Source organism: Acipenser ruthenus, chromosome 51, assembly GCF_902713425.1.
Source record: "Acipenser ruthenus chromosome 51, fAciRut3.2 maternal haplotype, whole genome shotgun sequence".
NCBI classification, from domain to species: Eukaryota; Metazoa; Chordata; class Actinopteri; order Acipenseriformes; family Acipenseridae; genus Acipenser; species Acipenser ruthenus.
The window spans coordinates 8,695,356-8,714,357 of record NC_081239.1 but is presented as its reverse complement, the minus strand read 5'-3'; the positions used below and the strand labels follow the sequence as shown (position 1 = coordinate 8,714,357).

The window sequence follows — 19,002 nt, the reverse complement described above, 5'->3', positions numbered from 1 at the left end:
TAAAAAAAACAAACACTGGCTGCATTTAATCCTCCCACGAAATGAATATTCTTCAAACTGTTTGACAGCATAATTCAGCCAATCCTGGTCTATGGGAGTGATACCAAGGATGGCTTAACTTGACAGCTTGAACCAAGTTTCGAAAGACGACAGCGTGAGTGCACGGGGGTAAAATAATTGCCGATTCCAAATTTAAAAAAAAGAAAGAAAATGACATAGGACTATTAAATCCAGATTAAACATTTTGAAGAAAAAACAGACCCCCCCAGAGTGTTGGTATAAACTTATTAAAGGGGATCTCAAGTTTTCTTTTGTGTGTGTGTTACATGTTACAACTGTTTAAGTAAGGATTGTGTATTGTTTTTTTTTTTGACATCCTGACCAGTGTTTTACACTATTAACTACATTTCCCATCATCCTCCTGCTCACGCATGTATGATGGGGGTGATGGGGAATGTAGTTCTGAAGTTCTTCTGAAGGGTACATGGGAAGCCATCTTGAAACAGCACTGTAGAATGCAATTTAATAGTTTAAAAAAGTGGTCAAGGTGTCAAAATAAAATAACATACACACACCTTAATTAAACAGTGTAGCAACACATAGGAACATGTAACACACACACACACACACATGTCATGAATGACCAAGTTGTTAAAATGGTGGGGGTGGATCAAGTGTTATTATTATTGTGTGCACTAAATATTTATTTTTTAATATATTCACGGTTATTATAATGTGTTTAATTTTTATTCTTATGACGTGTTTGATTTTTATTGTTATAATTTTTGTGTGTGAAGTTTCTTTTTTATCACTGTGAGGTTTGTTTTTGCTGTATTCACTAATTGTTAATTTATATGTTTGAACTCCACACCTGAGACCAGTTTGGGACCCCTGACTCCCGACTCCCACAGTAATCATCTCCGGTGTTTTCACCTGCCCTAATCTATCCCTCACAGACAATAAAGAGCGCTTCGACTCACAAACCAGAGAAAAAATGAATGAACGGTGACGAGGGACGAGGAATATAGACCCGCAAGATCGACCCGATATTGATGGATTAAGTAGGGGAGCAGGTGGACAAGAGTGTGGGAACAGAGCTGTAGAAAGAAAAGAACAACGTTTCGTGGATGAAAAAGTATGAAGATTGAGAGAGACGCGACTCAGGCAGCACACGGGGAAGTACAATACTAAAAAAACGTACTGGTTCTCATGTTTGGCTGCTTAAGACGCTGATAGATGTTGTTTTTGTGATTTTAATACTGTGACTGTTATACCCCCTTCCGTGATAAACCGGGTGGAATTGCTTGGAATGAGCCGAGACTGTTTCTTTTTTTCTTTCTGTTTTTGATAGATCAATTGAGTGAAGTTTGACTATGCAGTAAATCTGTGTAGGGACTAAAATCTGTGTTTATACCCGTTGTGCTGAAGACTGATGTTCTGGGGCTAGAGTGTGTGTCGGGATCCGCGTTGCTGCAGCTGGAACTGTTATAGCTGCACGGGAGAATCTGTGAGCGTTCCTGGAGGCTAGAGGGGGCTGTGCTGGACATGGACTATTCTTTCTGGAGTCCTCTGAACATGGACTATTCTTTCTGGAGTCCTCTGTAGGCTCGGGTTTAACGAGTTGGATCTTTTCTCATCTATCAACGGAATCGGGACAGAGATTCGTGAGATTGATTTTTCTTTTGTTTTCTCTTGCATACCAATATTTCTAGCTGTTCGCGGTGGACAAGTAGTTGCACCACTATTTAGTGGACTTTATTCAATTGTTCTGCCAAATATTGAAATATTGATTTTATTTTTTTGTTGCAACACCTTCGTTATTGAATGATGTGTTTTAAAAATGTGTACCGAGTATGCTATCCTGTGTTAACCAGATGAGCGAGAATAAGGAATAATACTGTGTTGTAACTGAAGTTTTTTATATTTTAAAGAATTTTCTGTACTAAATAAAGCTTATTTTATAATTGTATCTTGTGTGGAGTGTGTTGTGTGGTCCTGGGATTAAAAAAAAAGAACCTGTAAAGAAGGATTTGGATAAAAGTTTATTAAATATTAGATCTAATCACGAAAGTATATTCATATTTCGGGACCTGGTGCCCGTATATTCCACCAGGTGGCGTAGTTTGGCTGCCTTTAGCAATTAAAGTAATTATACTTGCCTTTGACTTTAATTGTCCTTCGTGACACACACACACAAAACAACTTGAAATCCCCTTTAAGCAGATAAATCGGGAATAGAATTACTTTGAAATGTCCATATCTGTTGGTTCCTCTTCACGGTGTCTTCTCAAATCTCTTATTCCTCAGCTTTCCTGAAACACAATTTCAAAACTTCAATTCTTAACCCTCCTATTCGGTTCAGAATGTAGGCACATCCATTCTGTTTAGGGTCATATTGACCCAGTGCAATTTCAAACTAATTTAAACAAACTTAAATTAAGAAATGGTTTTATTTGCAAAGGATGTTTATTCTTTTATGCTAAATATGAACATAACCTGTCGTTATAACAAGACTAAAGAAGGAGCATTTAATTACATCATAAATAATGTGAAGCAAGTCGATTACATCAAACAGAAACCAAAGTACCTTTATACAGTTCCACTAAAATAGAAGCAATGATGCATCATATTATTTGTTTATTTAGCAGATGCCTTTATCCAAGGCGACTTGCAGAGACTCTGAATATTATACAAATGTAATGTAAATAAAAATCAAGAAAAAGCTCCAGACAGGTGCAGCCGTTTCCAGACATAATACAAATTAGGGGTGGGACAGTATACCGGTATTTAAAAAAAATAAATAATAAAAGTGATGCCGTCAATGCCGTAATGACGTCATTATTAGCAGGGCAGTAGCGGCTTGTGACTCTGACAAGTGGGGAGGCCAAGTGATCAAACCAAACCCTAAGCAGTCTGTTGCCTTTACTTCATTAACACTAAACTACATTCCCCCCCCCCCCCCACACCCCCCCATCATACATGCTTGAGCAGGAGGATGATGGGAAATGTAGTTCTGAAGTTCTTCTGAAGGGTACATGTGAAGCCATCTTGGAAACGGAGCACTGTGTAGATGGCAGTTTAATAGTGTGAAAGTGGTGAGGATGTCAAATTGCAAATAAAAACAATACCCACACCTTACTTAAACAGTTGTAGCAACACATGGGAACACGTAACACACAAAAAACAACTTGAGATCCCCTTTAAATCGTAGTGCAGAGATTACAGTCAGAGTTTCTTTCTCTGTTATGCTGCTTCCCTTATCTGTTTTTCATGTTTGCATTCATTGCCAATTCTTTTGATTTTCTACATCACTGTATATATGCCTACAAATACATCCTGCATCGACAAAGCAGCACGTTTGGAATCGGAATAAAGGCTTTTATTATCAATTCAGTTCACGTGCAGTCATCGTTTTTGAGAAGTAGCATTTTCAGAATCCTATCATTATGTACAATGTGTTACAATATGTTAAAATACAGCACTTAATCCACAAAAACAACTAAGTATATACGGTGTAGATTTTACTTTTTTTTTTGTTTTATTTGTAGTGTTCTGTGGAACACGGGCAGATCGTTTAACCCTGAAAGAATGAAATACCGAACCTGAGAGTAGATATACTGTAAGCGTTTATCACATCAGCAACAGAAACCTGTGTAGGGACAAAAGTAGAGCGAAATGGTTTAGAAAACTGTCCAATGTTTAATTGGGGGATAAGAATGAACATTTTGGAGAAAAAAAGCCATATTTCCATGGACATCGACAAAATCTGGGCTGGTGATTTAAATCAACTCGACTGAAATCACCGATTTGATTTCCTTTTTAAAATATTTTTTTTATTTTATTATCTATTTTATACAGTTTTTCAATAAAAATGGAAAAGCAGGGAATCTCATCCCTATTTAAGTGATATCTAATCATCTAAACTGTGTTTAAAGGGGGACTATCCCCTTGAACTGCAAGCTTGTGACAGACTGATAGACTCATTCTGAGTGTAAAGGACAAGACCGTGCTGCTGATGCAATACCTAGCGCAGGGTCAGAGGGGATTTTCACTCTTATGCACATTCAAATGTAGTCAACATGACAATATGTGATGCAGTAATGATGTGAATGATGTAATAGTGGCTGGGATCAAACTCTAGAAAGCCTTTTTAGAAGGCAAAAAATATTCTAGCTCATATCTGGAGGATGCCACAATGATAAATAATCTGCTTCATGTACGTGTTCATTTAGTAATTAGTTTTGGTATGTACTAGTGGCAACGTACCACCATAGCAGCCATCGCAGTGCTAGGAGGCCCGGGAGCCACAAACACAAACACACAAACAAATAGCCTACATGCACTGCACTTGAGTCTTGATCTAGTGATTACAGGGTAGGTGATGTTGCACATGGGCCCTGGCATTATATCATCATTATACAATCAATATGTTCATTCTGCTTAAAATATATTTATTTATTTAATCATTCTGTCAATTTACAGGCCCTACTTAATTGCGTTACAGATCAAAACTTAAAAATACTGAGCCTCTGCAAGAGTCCCTTAAGTACCGGTAGCACATGAGAAGTTTAAAACTGGAATTTGTATGTGTTCCAAAATGAAATGAAGAAAAAAATATAATGATTGGTGCTGCATCAAGTGATCGAGGTTAAAATCAGAAATGGCTGGAAACGGCAAAACCAGTCAGGCAGCCGACAAAATTCCAAAACATCGCTTCACATTGAAGTGTGTAGTTAACACGTTTGAACAAATGAAAATGGATCTGTAAAGCAGCTTGCAGAAAACACGACCAAGGTAAGAAACCTTATCTAATGGGGGAGGGGGCTAATTATTATTATTATTATTATTATTATTATTATTATTATTATTATTATTATTATTATTATTATTATTATTTCTTAGCAGGCGCCCTTATCCAGGGTGACTTACAGTTGTTACAAGATATCACATTATTTGTTTTGCTATGAGGTCCGTGACGTGCTATGTACAGTAACTATTCACAAATTACTATTTGCAACACCCTAAGAACATTGGGTACCCCTACCCCTAAAATGTTTCCATAATTTATATCAAATAAATCCCTTTTTATTCTTTTTTTTATTTATTTTTTTCAATCAAAAAAATGGCCAACCCTGACCAGAATAAAGTGTCGGCTGGAAGGTTTGAAAGTGGAAAATGCTCACCAGTGGTCTCGTAGACTGGAACTCTGTAGCCCGCCAATGTAAAGTTTTAAACAAAACACTTCAAGTCTTTTCTTTCTCTCTCTCCGGATCCTGTATTACATTTACTTCTTAACATGCAGAGACAATGCAAATTATTAATCGGCAAAGAAGGTTCACTTCTTTATACTACAACATAAACACCCCCAGCCTTCATTCAAGCCACTTTCACCCAATCATATTTCGACAGCCCTTCTTTAAAATCCACCTTTAGACAAAAAACAATCCACTCATTAACCCCCCCCCCCCAAACGTGTCCCACCCAAGCTGCATGGCCCTGCTTCCCCCCTCCCTCCTCCCCCTCTCCTTCCCCTCTCTAAAGAAGTGATACTTAAATGTCCTCTTTCTATTCGGCTAAACAGTATTTCCAAGAACTTGTTTTGGTTCTATTTTGTTAAATCTGTTAATCTTTTTACAGATTTGCAATATTAAAAAGATAAAACCTTTTTTTTATATATTTGCATTATATTAGCTCTCGAGAGGATATATATATATATATATATATATATATATATATATATATATATATATATATATATATATCCTCCATACTCTACACTGTTAAGGGGGAAAAGTTTTTATTGAGAAAAAGATTATATATTATAAATACAAAACTGAAAGATCATAATTGGATAAGCCTCCACCCCCCTGAGTTAATACTTCGTGGAAACACCTTTGGCAGCAATTACAGCTGTGAGTCTGTTGGGATAGGTCTCTACCAACTTTGCACACCTAGATTAAGCAATATTTGACCATTCTTCTTTACAAAACTGTTAAAGCTCTGTCAAGTTCCTTGGGGAGCGTTGATGGAGAGCAATCTTCAAGTTATGTCACAAATTTTCGATTGGATTTAGGTCGGGGCTCTGACTGGGCCACTCAAGGACATTTACCTTTTTGTTCCTTAGCCACTACAGTGTAGATTTGGCTGTGTGCTTTGGGTCGTTGTCATGCTGAAAGGTGAACTTCCGTCCCAGTTTCAGGTTTCTTGCAGAGGGCAGCAGGTTTTCATCAAGGACTTCACTGTACTTTGCTCCATTCATTTTCCCTTCTATCCTGGCAAGTGCCCCAGTCCCTGCCAATGAGAAACATCCTCATAACATGATGCTGCCACCACCATGCTTCACAGTAGGGACGGTGTTACCTGGTGATGTGCTGTGTTGGGTTTGCGCCAGACATAACGCTTTGCATTTAGGCCAAAAAGTTCCATTTTAGTTTCTTCAGACCACCAAATTTTTGCCACATGGCTACAGAGTGTTTTTTGCATACTTCAAACGGGATTCAAGGTGGTCTTTCTTGGGTAAAATACAGGCCAGATTTGTGGAGTGCTTAGGATATTGTTGTCACATGCACACTTTGACCAGATTTGGCCATAAAAGTCTGTAGCTCTTGCAATGTTGCCATTGGCCTCTTGGTAGCCTCTCTGATCATTCTCCTTCTTGCTTGGTCATCCGGTTTGGAGGGACGGCCTGATCTAGGCAGGGTCTTGGTGGTGCCATACACCTTCCACTTCTTAATCGTCTTGACCGTGCTCCAAGGGATATTCAAGGCCTTTAATATTTTTTTTTTTATACCCATCCCCTGATCTGTGCCTTTCAACAACTTTGTCCCGGAGTTCTTTTGAAAGCGCCTTGGTGCTCATGGTTGAGTCTTTGCTTTGAAATTCACTACCCAGCAGAGGGAACTTACAGGAACTGCTGAATTTATCATGAAATCATGTGAATTACTGCAATTTAACAAGTGGAGGCCACTTAACTTGGTGTGTGATTTTGAAGGCAATTGGTTACACCTGAGCTAATCTAGGATTGCTATTACAAGGGGGACACTTACCCAACCAAGCTATTTCAGTTTTAATTTATAATTAATTTTCTACAAATTTCTAGAATATTTTTTTTCACTTGGAAGTTGTGGGGTAGGATGTGTAGATCAATGAATAAAAAAGTATTTTAATGAATTTTAATTCCAGGCTACAAGGCAACAAAAGTTGAACATTTTGAAAGGGGATGTAGACTTTCTATAGGCACTGTATACTTTAATTGTCTACGTGCCAACCAGTGCAACTGGGAAAAAAAAACACATGGATTTCTTGAAAAAACTAAAAAGAGAAGATGCTAAAAGTAAGACCTGATATGTCAGAGAAAAAATAAATAGTGAAGTGAACTAATTGTTTTTATACAGAAAAAAATGAATCTATATGACAAGGTTGGTCAAATCCGGTATTCGATGGCCGAAGCGTTTTTGGTTTTCATTACAACTTCAGGTCTTAATTGCTTTAATTGATCTAATTATTTATGAATAGGTTTTTAATAGTAGACAAGGACACCACGGAGAAAGAGAACAACACACCACAGTTTCATTACTGTTTTAAAAAAAAAATCCATTCACAATTTATTAAACAAAACACAAAAAATATAAAATCACAATGGAATACATTAGCTTTACAAGAGCAACTTGAGATTTGAAACAATGCAGAGGAGTGTGTACACACACACATACATATATATATATATATATATATATATATATATATATATATATATATATATATATATATATATATATATATATATCTCAATTGTGCTGGTAAGATTTCATTTATTTGTGCTATTTGAAAATATGACTAGGTTTTTAAGAGTAGACAAGGACACCACAAATAAAGACAACAACACGCCACCGTTTCATCACTGTTTATATGCCATACGTCATTGGAAAGAGGAGATTCTGAGGTTTAAAACGAGGTCTTACTTGTGTATTTCCGGTAGATGCCCACATTAGGAGATAGTCTTGAATGCCAGTGTTTAGGAGTGTTGCTGCTGCACTGGACAGCCCTACCTCAGTGCAGTAAACAAACATTTTTACACAAAATAAGAGAAACAGTGATATCGAAGCCACAAAGACCTGTTTTCTGATAAATTAGATATAGATTTTTTTCCTATTTGGGGATAGTTAAAGAATTCTAGCCACAAATCTAACAATAGTAAAAAAATAACAGGCAAAATACCTGGGTCCCTAAGGGTCTAATACAACCAGTGCGTTTACATGAGCATAAGAATTCCGATATTTTTCGGAAAACTAATTCCGATATCAAAAGTCATGTAAACACAGTTTTCGGAAAATGTATCGAAATCTTCCAAAAGTAAGTTTTCAGAAAACAGCACCTAGAAATTTCCGATTAAATTTAGAAAACTAACAAAACATATATCATGTAAACACACTTTTCTGAAAACTTATTCCGATAGCGTACTGCACATGCGCAAACTTTGACCTTCATTCCTGCACGTGGTTTTAGAAAACAGAGAAGATAATAATAATCTGTAGTCAGTCTGCATGCATCCATTTGTCTGGTTAGGGAAAAAGTAACACATTTGTTAAAGTCTGTATGTATTTGTTAATAGCCCATACTGAAGCAGCAAATGTTTTCCAGCTTTAAAATGACGTGATAATTTAAAATCATGTCTGCAAAAGAAACTGGTAATATAGAACAGGATGAGCTGTTGGAAAGGCTGATTGCACATTGTGGGGAATCTGAATAGACGTATAGGATAGTAATCTATGAATTTAAGACCTGACACTTTGATAAAGCACTATATTGGATTGGTCTCCGTTCTATCGCAGAAATGTCCGCTATTCAAATCGTACTTTGGCTACTACAGTACTTTGCATGCAAACATATCCTGCATTTTCCGAAAACTTAAATCCATGTATACAGTTAAATTTTAATTAGATCTTCTATCATTAATCATGTAAACACAGAAAAGTGACGTTTTAAGAATCAGTTTTCTGATTCTTTTTTTCGAAAACATTAGTTTTCCGAAAACGCTTTGTCATGTAAACATACTGAATGTCTACAACCATGATTCTGTGATTCTGGAGAGCCCCCCTATCCTATCTAATACAGTGTGTATCCACCATGTCCTGGAGAGCCCCCCCCCCCATCCTATCTAATACAGTGTGTCTCCACAGTGTCCTGGAGAGCCCCCCTATCCTATCTAATACAGTGTGTCTCCACCCTGTCCTGGAGAGCCCCCCCATCCTATCTAATACAGTGTGTCTCCACCCTGTCCTGGAGAGCCCCCCTATCCTATCTAATACAGTGTGTCTCCACAGTGTCCTGGAGAGCCCCCCTATCCTATCTAATACAGTGTGTCTCCACCCTGATTCTGTAGAGCCTCAATCAATTCTGCAGCAGCTGCTGCTTCTTGTTGTTTTTTAGTTATCTCTAAATCAGCAATTGCTAAATAAATACCTGCTGCTGAAACAACAACATGGGAATTCTGACCAATTAAGCCACAATCATTGAGTCAGTTAAGGGGGTGGAAGAGGGGGGGAGGGGGGGTTAGAACAAAAACCGGGAGACCCCCCCCCCTCCCCCCCCTCCAGCTCTCCAGGCCCTGGGTTGAGAACCACTGTGCTAAAATACATGTTCTTTAAATATGATATTTATGATAGTTTAAAAAGATATTTTAAAAGTTTAACTTTTCATTTCTGAAAAAAATGTTTATCGAAGAACTGCTTGTACTGTAAGTTTCCTGAAAAAAACTAAAAAGGGAAGAAGCTAAAAGTAAGACCTGATGTGCCAGCGAAAAATAAATAGTGAAGTGAACAAATTGTTTTATACAGAAAAAAATTCATCTTATGACAAGGTTGGTCAAATCCAATATTCGATGGCCGAAGCGTTTTTGGTTTTCATTACAACTTCAGGTCTTAATTGCTTTATTTGATCTAATTATTTATGAATAGGTTTTTAATAGTAGACAAAGACACCACAGAGAAAGAGAACAACACGCCACCGTTTCATTACTGTTTAAAAAAAAAAAAAAAAAAATCCATTCACAATTTATTAAACACAACACACAAAAAATATAAAATCACAATGGAATACATTAGCTTTACAAGAGCAACTTGAGTTTCGAAACAATGCAGGTGTGTGTGTGTGTGTGTATATATATATATATATATATATATATATATATATATATATATATATAATGTGTATATATATATATACAGTGCCTTGCAAAAGTATTCAGACCCATGACCAATTCTCTCATATTACTGAATTGCAAATGGTACATTTGAAATTTTGTTCTGTTTGATATTTTATTTTAAAATACTGAATCTCAAAATCAATTATTGTAAGGTGATATTGGTTTTATGTTGGGAAATATTTTTCTTAAAAATAAGAAACCCCCTGAATACTTTTGCAAGGCACTGTATATATATATTAGACAGACAGACAGACATGATGACTGCATGCACGTTACTAATCCACTTCAGTTTCTTACCTGCATAGTTACAGAAAAAATAAGTCAAGTCATAAGAAATATTATCGATAACAGCTACTAAAGGATTCTGGACCTTGTTTATTTATTAAAAATAAAATAAAAATCTGATTAAAAAATGAGTAGCACATATCAGGCTTGTAGGTCTTTAGTGGGGTTTTATATGGAACATTTATCTAGCGTTAGTATATATTGATGTCAAAGACAATCAAGCATGAAAAGTACCTTTTTTCCCTCAGTGAGCCCTTTTGCACTTTTAATGGTCTCTTTTGCACAATACAGCAAAACACAATTTAAAATTTAACTTCAATTTAACTGATAATTATATTCCATGGGAAGTACAAACCTATTTATGTTACACAACTTACTTCACTAAAGACATTTCTCAACCCCACCACCTGCCTTTCTGCCTGCCTGTCTGTCTGTCTGTCTACCTGCCAGCCTTTCTGCCTGCCTGTCTGTCTGTCTACCTGCCTTTCTGCCTGCCTGTCTGTCTGTCTGTCTACCTGCCTGTCTGTCTGTATCTGTGTGTCTGTCTGTATGTCTGTCTGTCTGTCTGTCTCCTGCCTGTCTGTCTGTCTGTGTCTCTGCTGGTTTTTGTTCCAGCTGAGGAGCTGCTCTCAATTGCTTCATTGAACCCCTCAAATTGAACTAAAACTATTTGTTCTAATCCTCATCAGAGCTTTTGAATTTTTAAACAGTTGGATGGAGAGATTTCAAGTTAAATATAAAATTGTATAACAAGGAACTTGAAATCTTACCAAGTTTTTATAAGCTGCTGCACAATTTAAAAAAAAAAGCCTAATTACACACATACACACACACAGTAATATATATATATATATAATTACATACAATAATATATATATATAATTACTGACAATTGATTTTGAGATTCAGTATTTTAAAATAAAATATCAAACAGAACAAAATTTCAATGTACCATTTGCAATTCATTAATATGAGAGAATTGGTCATGGGTCTGAATACTTTTGCAAGGCACTGTATGTATATATATATATATATATATATATATATATAATGTATGTACACACACACACCTGCATTGTTTCGAAACTCAAGTTGCTCTTGTAAAGCTAATGTATTCCATTGTGATTTTATATTTTTTGTGTTTTGTTTAATAAATTGTGAATGGATTTTTTTTTTTAAACAGTAATGAAACGGTGGCGTGTTGTTCTCTTTCTCTGTGGTGTCTTTGTCTACTATTAAAAACCTATTCATAAATAATTAGATCAAATAAAGCAATTAAGACCTGAAGTTGTAATGAAAACCAAAAACGCTTTGGCCATCGAATATTGGATTTGACCAACCTTGTCAAAGATGAATTTTTTTCTGTATAAAACAATTTGTTCACTTCACTATTTATTTTTCGCTGGCACATCAGGTCTTACTTTTAGCTGCTTCCCTTTTTAGTTTTTTTCAGGAAACTTACAGTACAAGCAGTTCTTCGATAAACATTTTTTTCAGAAACGAAAAGTTAAACTTTTAAAATATCTTTTTAAACTATCATAAATATCATATTTAAAGAACATGTATTTTAGCACAGTGGTTCTCAACCCAGGGCCTGGAGAGCTGGAGGAGGGGGGGGGGGGGGGGTCTCCTGGTTTTTGTTCTAACCCCCTCTCCCCCCCTCCCCCCCTCTTCCACCCCCTTAACTGACTCAATGATTGTGGCTTAATTGGTCAGAATTCCCATGTTGTTGTTTCAGCAGCAGGTATTTATTTAGCAATTGCTGATTTAGAGATAACTAAAAAACAACAAGAAGCAGCAGCTGCTGCAGAATTGATTGAGGCTCTACAGAATCAGGGTGGAGACACACTGTATTAGATAGGATAGGGGGGCTCTCCAGGACACTGTGGAGACACACTGTATTAGATAGGATGGGGGGGCTCTCCAGGACAGGGTGGAGACACACTGTATTAGATAGGATAGGGGGGCTCTCCAGGACACTGTGGAGACACACTGTATTAGATAGGATGGGGGGGCTCTCCAGGACAGGGTGGAGACACACTGTATTAGATAGGATAGGGGGGCTCTCCAGGACAGGGTGGAGACACACTGTATTAGATAGGATGGGGGGGCTCTCCAGGACAGGGTGGAGACACACTGTATTAGATAGGATGGGGGGGGGGGGGCTCTCCAGGACAGGGTGGAGACACTGTATTAGATAGGATGGGGGGGGGCTCTCCAGGACAGGGTGGAGACACACTGTATTAGATAGGATAAGGGGGGCTCTCCAGGACAGGGTGGAGACACTGTATTAGATAGGATAAGGGGGGCTCTCCAGGACAGGGTGGAGACACACTGTATTAGATAGGATAGGGGGGCTCTCCAGGACAGGGTGGAGACACACTGTATTAGATAGGATGGGGGGGGGGCTCTCCAGGACAAGGTGGAGACACTGTATTAGATAGGATGGGGGGCTCTCCAGGACAGGGTGGAGACACACTGTATTAGATAGGATAAGGGGGGCTCTCCAGGACAGGGTGGAGACACACTGTATTAGATAGGATAAGGGGGGCTCTCCAGGACAGGGTGGAGACACACTGTATTAGATAGGATAAGGGGGGCTCTCCAGGACAGGGTGGAGACACACTGTATTAGATAGGATGGGGGGGGGGCTCAGGATAAAAACTAGAAAACAGCTTTTTAAAAGGAATTCCAATACAAACCTTCCACACCAATGAGAACAGGGAGTAACTTCAGTATGAGAGAACAAACTTTACTCAACTTGTAAAAAAAAAAAAAAACATTTGGTAAGCCGCTTCAAAACAATCAATTAAATAAATAATAATACAAAAAAAAAACATTTCTAAGAGACAACCAAATATTCAAAGTATTTTCTAAAACCATTTAGACTTTAAGAACGTTAAAAAAAAATAACCCAACAAAAACACACACACAGAAGCACCTGACCACTGCAGCTCAGTGGCTGCTGAATATTTTTGCGCTGCTCTCTTGTGTGTCGTGTGTCTGCGGGTGCTTCTTGTGCGGGGGTGGGGGGGGGGGGGGGGGGAGTCTCAGCTCCTGGGGGGTCACAGGGCAGCTTCTGGCTTTCCTTCCACCCTGAGCTCTGAATTACTTAATTGCTCTAAATTATTTGACGAATTGGACACATTAAACACTTCTCTCTCCTCGGCCTCACAATGTTTCACAGCTCGTGCACACTTTGAATCAAGGGCATTTTTTTTAAACTGTCAATTTAAAAGACCTTTAAAAAAAAAATTCTTATTAAAAAGGAGTCATGTAGCAGACGCTTTTGTCCAAAGCGACTTACAGAGACCAGGGGGTGAGCGATGCATCACAACTGCTGCTGCTGCAGAGTCACTCACAAGGATGTCCGATTGAACAAATAAGTTAGAGGAATGAAGTGAAACTCAAGTTGGAATGAAAAACTGGAGGACTGGAGTTTGACGGCCCTGCTCTGGCGGTGTGTCTCCAGCGGGGTTACAGGTCCTTGGGGTGGGCAGTGTGTCTCCAGTGGGGTTACAGGTCCTTGGGGTGGGCGGTGTGTCTCCAGTGGGGTTACAGGTCCTTGGGGTTGGCGGTGTGTCTCCCAGCGGGGTTACAGGTCCTTGGGGTTGGCGGTGTGTCTCCCAGCGGGGTTATAGGTCCCTGGGGTTGGCGGTGTGTCTCCAGCGGGGTTACAGGTCCTTGGGGTTGGCGGTGTGTCTCCCAGCGGGGTTACAGGTCCTTGGGGTTGGCGGTGTGTCTCCCAGCGGGGTTACAGGTCCTTGGGGTTGGCAGTGTGTCTCCAGTGGGGTTACAGGTCCTTGGGGTTGGCGGTGTGTCCCCAGTGGGGTTACAGGTCCTTGGGGTTGGCAGTGTGTCTCCCAGCCCAGCCTGGCCCTGCGGGGGTTCCTTCCAGACTGCAGCTCCCGGTGAGTCAGCATGATGAGCCGGCTGAAACAGGGCCCGCACACGATGTCAGAGACAGGAGGAGAGGAGAGACAGAGAGACACAGAGCAGGGCAGTGGGGCTTCACAGTGCAGCTAGATGACAAGTGGAGCAAAAAGCACAGCATTACGCAGACAGGGAGAGAGAGAGAGAGAGAGAGAGAACGGGGAAGGGATGCGTAACCAGGCATGAGTGCAAACTGCAGATACACAGAGACAACAGATTGTCAGGAAGATCTTTGTAACGACAGACAGAGGCAGACACACAGCCCAGAGCGAGTGAAAGGAGCGAGCGGTGAAGCGGTCTGGTGTCTCGGGTGAGTTCACTTACTTGATCTGCGAGAGCTCCTCTATGAGTCCGCACACCAGCTCGCTGGCGTCCTCGTAGTCCTGCAGAGACTGGGACCGGGGCTCGGGCATCGCCTCCCTGAAGACAAGAACACAGAGCAGCACTGAAACAGCCAGCCAGCCACTGCAGCTGTAAAGCCAGCCAGCCACTGCAGCTGTAACGTCTCCACTGGAGTAGGACACCTAGCATCTAACCGAGACATTTTAGGATTGAAACATCATTTAAAAAAACAAATAAATCAATAAATAAATAAATAAATACACTATTTGAACATCATTTTGATCTGTTATTTAACATCATGTAATCAAAGAAACAACAAAACAGTATCCTGAAAATAAAGTCGACCTGAAGCCATAATATCAGCACAGCAGCATGTCATGTTAGATTTCCAAACGTCACATTTGTCGTCAGTTTTTCGTTAAGTACATGGGAAAACTACAAAGCGGTGGTGTGTATCTCAATATGTGAACGTAACGTTATTCAGCAGGTTTCATCCGACTTCACGCAGCAAAATGAGTTTGTTCTATAGGGGGACCACAGCTGTATAGAGGCACCGGGGGCGATCCCCCAGCCTCTGCTGAATGCTTCATTGTAAAACCTTCAGCAGCCTTCTGTTCAAAAAGACGACTTCTAATCTAAACGCTTTCTCACTGGATTTGAGTTTTTCTTTCAGCGTTTCAATGCTAAAGCGCTTCATAGCGGTTGCTAGTCATGGGGTGACTGCCAGAGAATTACCTTCTGAACAAAAGGACACAAACACTCCATTCAAACACACTAATGGAGAACAGATGTTTGAAAACGTCCCCCCTCCCACCCTCTCCGCTTACCCCAGTGTGATCTGCGATCCGAGATGGAGCTGATGGAGAGAGGCAGCTCCAGGGAAGAACCACGGACTCTGTCCCAAGGACGGGGAGCGGAGCCGGGAGAGAGCAGGACTCAGGGAAGCGCTGCAACACACAGAGGAGATTCTTATAGAGAGATAGAGGCTGCCTGGAAACCATGGCAAACTCAGTGCTATATAATCCTGAGGGGGGGAGACTGACTGACTGCTAAAACATCAGGAGAAACTTTAATAAGGGACCATGTTAATATGACTCTGACTGACTGATCCGCTGCCCACAGTAAACGCCGGTCACTCACCTGCGTGGAGCAGCTCTGCAGAAACTCAGAGTCCCACTCGCTGTGATCCTCGCAGCTCTGTATGGCCCCCACGTCCTCTCTCTCAGACTCGGGGCTCCCCCGGGCAGCAGCTGGGGTAATGGGGTGGGGTCCCCCCTCCTCTCGATCCTGGGCGGCCGAGGCAGGGTCTTTCTGTCCGCCTGCCCCAGCTGCTCCCTGGAGACTTCCCTCCGCCTCGGTGTGAGTCAGATCAGGGCAGGCTGTCTCAGCGCACACTAGCGCGGTCCTCACCTCCCTCTTCCCAGCAGCAGCAGCAGCAGCACTGGTGGCAGGCTTGCACCGCCTTGACCGTGCCGCCCCCTTAGCCTTGCGCTGCCCGGCCCCCGCGTCGCTCGAGTCTTCCATCTCCAGCACTGCGAAGCGGGATTCCCAGTCCCTCTCCTCCAGCACGCACGGGTTCACGTACACGGCTGCTGGTTTGGATTCTGCTGCTGCTGCTGCACTGGATGATGACGTTGATAGTTTGTTGTTCTCTGAAAGCTTTATTTGTCCCCAGTCGCTTCCCTCTCCATCTCCGAAGCTCTGCGATGCTTTTAACTCTTCCGTCTCGGTTCTGCTCTGTGAATGGCTTTGCTGGGTTTTTCTCATGAAATCCTTCTCGTTCATTTCAGGGCCCGCCTCCTCACTGTCTTGGATTTTCTTGCCTGCTGCCGATTCCGCGTCCTCATTCCCGAGCCGGATCCGGGATCGCCCCGCGCAGCTCCGAGGGGACCAGGAGGCGGCAGAGGCACGAGGCGGCGGTGTTGTTCCGGATCCCGGATTCGGGAAAACTTGCGAGCCCTTCTCCATCGCGACTCCTCGCCCCTGCCTGGGGATCACCCCTTTGCAGAGCCTCGTAGATTCTTCTCTCTCAGGAACGGAGGCTGCTGCTGCTGCTGCTGCTGGCAGGGCATGGGGCTCTCCGGGGGTTCCGCAATGGGAATGTGGGGGTGCAGGCTGAGCCCCAGCTTCGTTGCAAGGCTCTGCCACCCCCTTTCCCTGCAGATCGGCCGATGTTTCAGCCTGTGTCTCGGGGTAAGTCTCAACGTGTTTCAGCTTGGCTGACTCGGACTGCTTCCCCCCCTCTGTAAACACAGCCTCCGCGCTCCCTAATAAACAGGCTAGCCCTCCCTGTGGACTACCAGCAACACCACCACCCTGCGTTTCTGTACCCTCCAACCCCAGAGAGGCTTTTAATCCAGGGGTCCTGCACCCCTCGGAATGGGGTAGGTGCTCCTGCCCCCCCACTCCTGCCCCCCCTTGCTCCGTTACAGTGGGCTGCTGCCTCTCTGGATCTGCCTCCTGTCTCTGCTCTCCCGAAGTGCTGGCTTTGTGGTTCGGCCCGTGCGCTCCCCCGTGACTGTGGAGGGTGGCGTCTCCCTGCCCCGGCCCTTCCCCTGCCCCCCTGTGCTGGTCCGAAGTGGTATCCTCCGGCGCGCTGGGCTGGGCGACATCATCATCATCATCATCGCAGGATGAGCCCGCAGTGGAGGAGCGGCCCGGGAGGATATTCTGAAAACGCAAGCACAGCAGACAGCAGTTCACTAAAACAAGGAAAGCAACTTCAAAATTCATTTTATTACTTAAAATAGTTTGAACTGACCCCCCCTCCTGCCCGCCACCTTGTTACCCTTCATATGGCATCTGCAGAATAGAAAACTAATGCAATTACTGAAATACTGTTTTTGTTACTGGGATCCTTATGGGCCGATAGAGTCGATCTGTTATTATTAATTATTAATTTAGCAGACGCTTTTATCCAAAGTGACTTAGAGACTAGAGGGTGAGCTTCATCAACAACTGCTGCTGCTGCAGAGTCACTTCCAATAGGACCTTGTTTGTTTCACGTCTCATCTGAAGGATGTCTGTCTGTCTGTCACTCTACATGGTGAGCACGATCACTGCTCCTGATTTCACAGCGGTCTCCATCCATCTTGTATCACACGCTCCTGAGCCTCCTTTCAGGTTGCTTTGGGCTGTAACCCTGATACAAATGCTCAGTTTAACACCAGTGCGATTAGGAGGGATATGTCCTCGTTTGGTTAAGGTGTGTTTTTTTCTTTTTAATATATAAACGTTTTACCCGAGCCCAGGTGCTGCTCTTCAGTTCTAGTTGCCCTGCCTCAGACACGCTGTTATTACAGAGTCCAGCCGCAAGAGTCTTTACAGAAGCGGGAGCCTCGGACACGCTGTTATTACAGAGTCCAGCCACACAAGTCTTTATAGAAGCAGGAGCCTCGGACACGCTGTTATTACAGAGTCCCGCCGCGGAAGTCTTTATAGAAGCGGGAGCCTCAGACACGCTGTTATTACAGAGTCCAGCCGCACGAGTCTCTACAGAAGCGGGAGCCTCGGACACGCTGTTATTACAGAGTCCAGCCGCGCAAGTCTTTATAGAAGCGGGAGCCTCGGACACGCTGTTATTACAGAGTCCAGCCGCACGAGTCTCTACAGAAGCGGGAGCCTCGGACACGCTGTTATTACAGAGTCCAGCCGCACGAGTCTTTACAGAAGCAGGAGCCTCGGACACGCTGTTATTACAGAGTCCAGCCGCGCGAGTCTTTATAGAAGCGGGAGCCTCGGACACGCTGTTATTACAGAGTCCAGCCGCACGAGTCTCTATAGAAGCAGGAGCCTCGGAAACGCTGTTATTGCAGAGTCCAGCCGCACGAGTCTCTATAGAAGCGGGAGCCTCGGACACGCTGTTATTACAGAGTCCAGCCGCACAAGTCTCTATAGAAGCGGGAGCCTCGGACACGCTGTTATTACAGAGTCCCGCCGCGCAAGTCTTTATAGAAGCGGGAGCCTCGGACACGCCGTTATTACAGAGTCCAGCCGCACGAGTCTCTATAGAAGCGGGAGCCTCGGACACGCTGTTATTACAGAGTCCAGCCGCACAAGTCTCTATAGAAGCGGGAGCCTCGGACACGCTGTTATTACAGAGTCCAGCCGCGCGAGTCTTTATAGAAGCGGGAGCCTCGGACAAGCTGTTATTACAGAGTCCAGCCGCACGAGTCTCTACAGAAGCGGGAGCCTCGGACACGCTGTTATTACAGAGTCCAGCCGCACAAGTCTCTATA

General features: G+C 42.3%; 1 protein-coding gene across 1 annotated transcript in view; it reads right to left on the bottom strand.

Moving 5' to 3' along the window:
* Positions 1 to 13,517: 13,517 nt before the first annotated feature.
* The window catches only part of LOC131722789 (uncharacterized), a 7,520-nt gene continuing 2,035 nt past the window's right edge, over positions 13,518 to 19,002 (bottom strand). Inside the window, exons 3-6 of the mRNA XM_059015867.1 lie at positions 15,905 to 17,434; positions 15,592 to 15,711; positions 14,747 to 14,842; positions 13,518 to 14,422 (exon numbers count right to left, since the gene is read on the bottom strand). Coding sequence (XP_058871850.1) covers positions 14,204 to 14,422; positions 14,747 to 14,842; positions 15,592 to 15,711; positions 15,905 to 16,732 — 1,263 coding nt within the window. The 5' untranslated portion in view covers positions 16,733 to 17,434 and the 3' untranslated portion in view covers positions 13,518 to 14,203. The remainder of the gene's footprint in view (positions 14,423 to 14,746; positions 14,843 to 15,591; positions 15,712 to 15,904; positions 17,435 to 19,002) is intronic.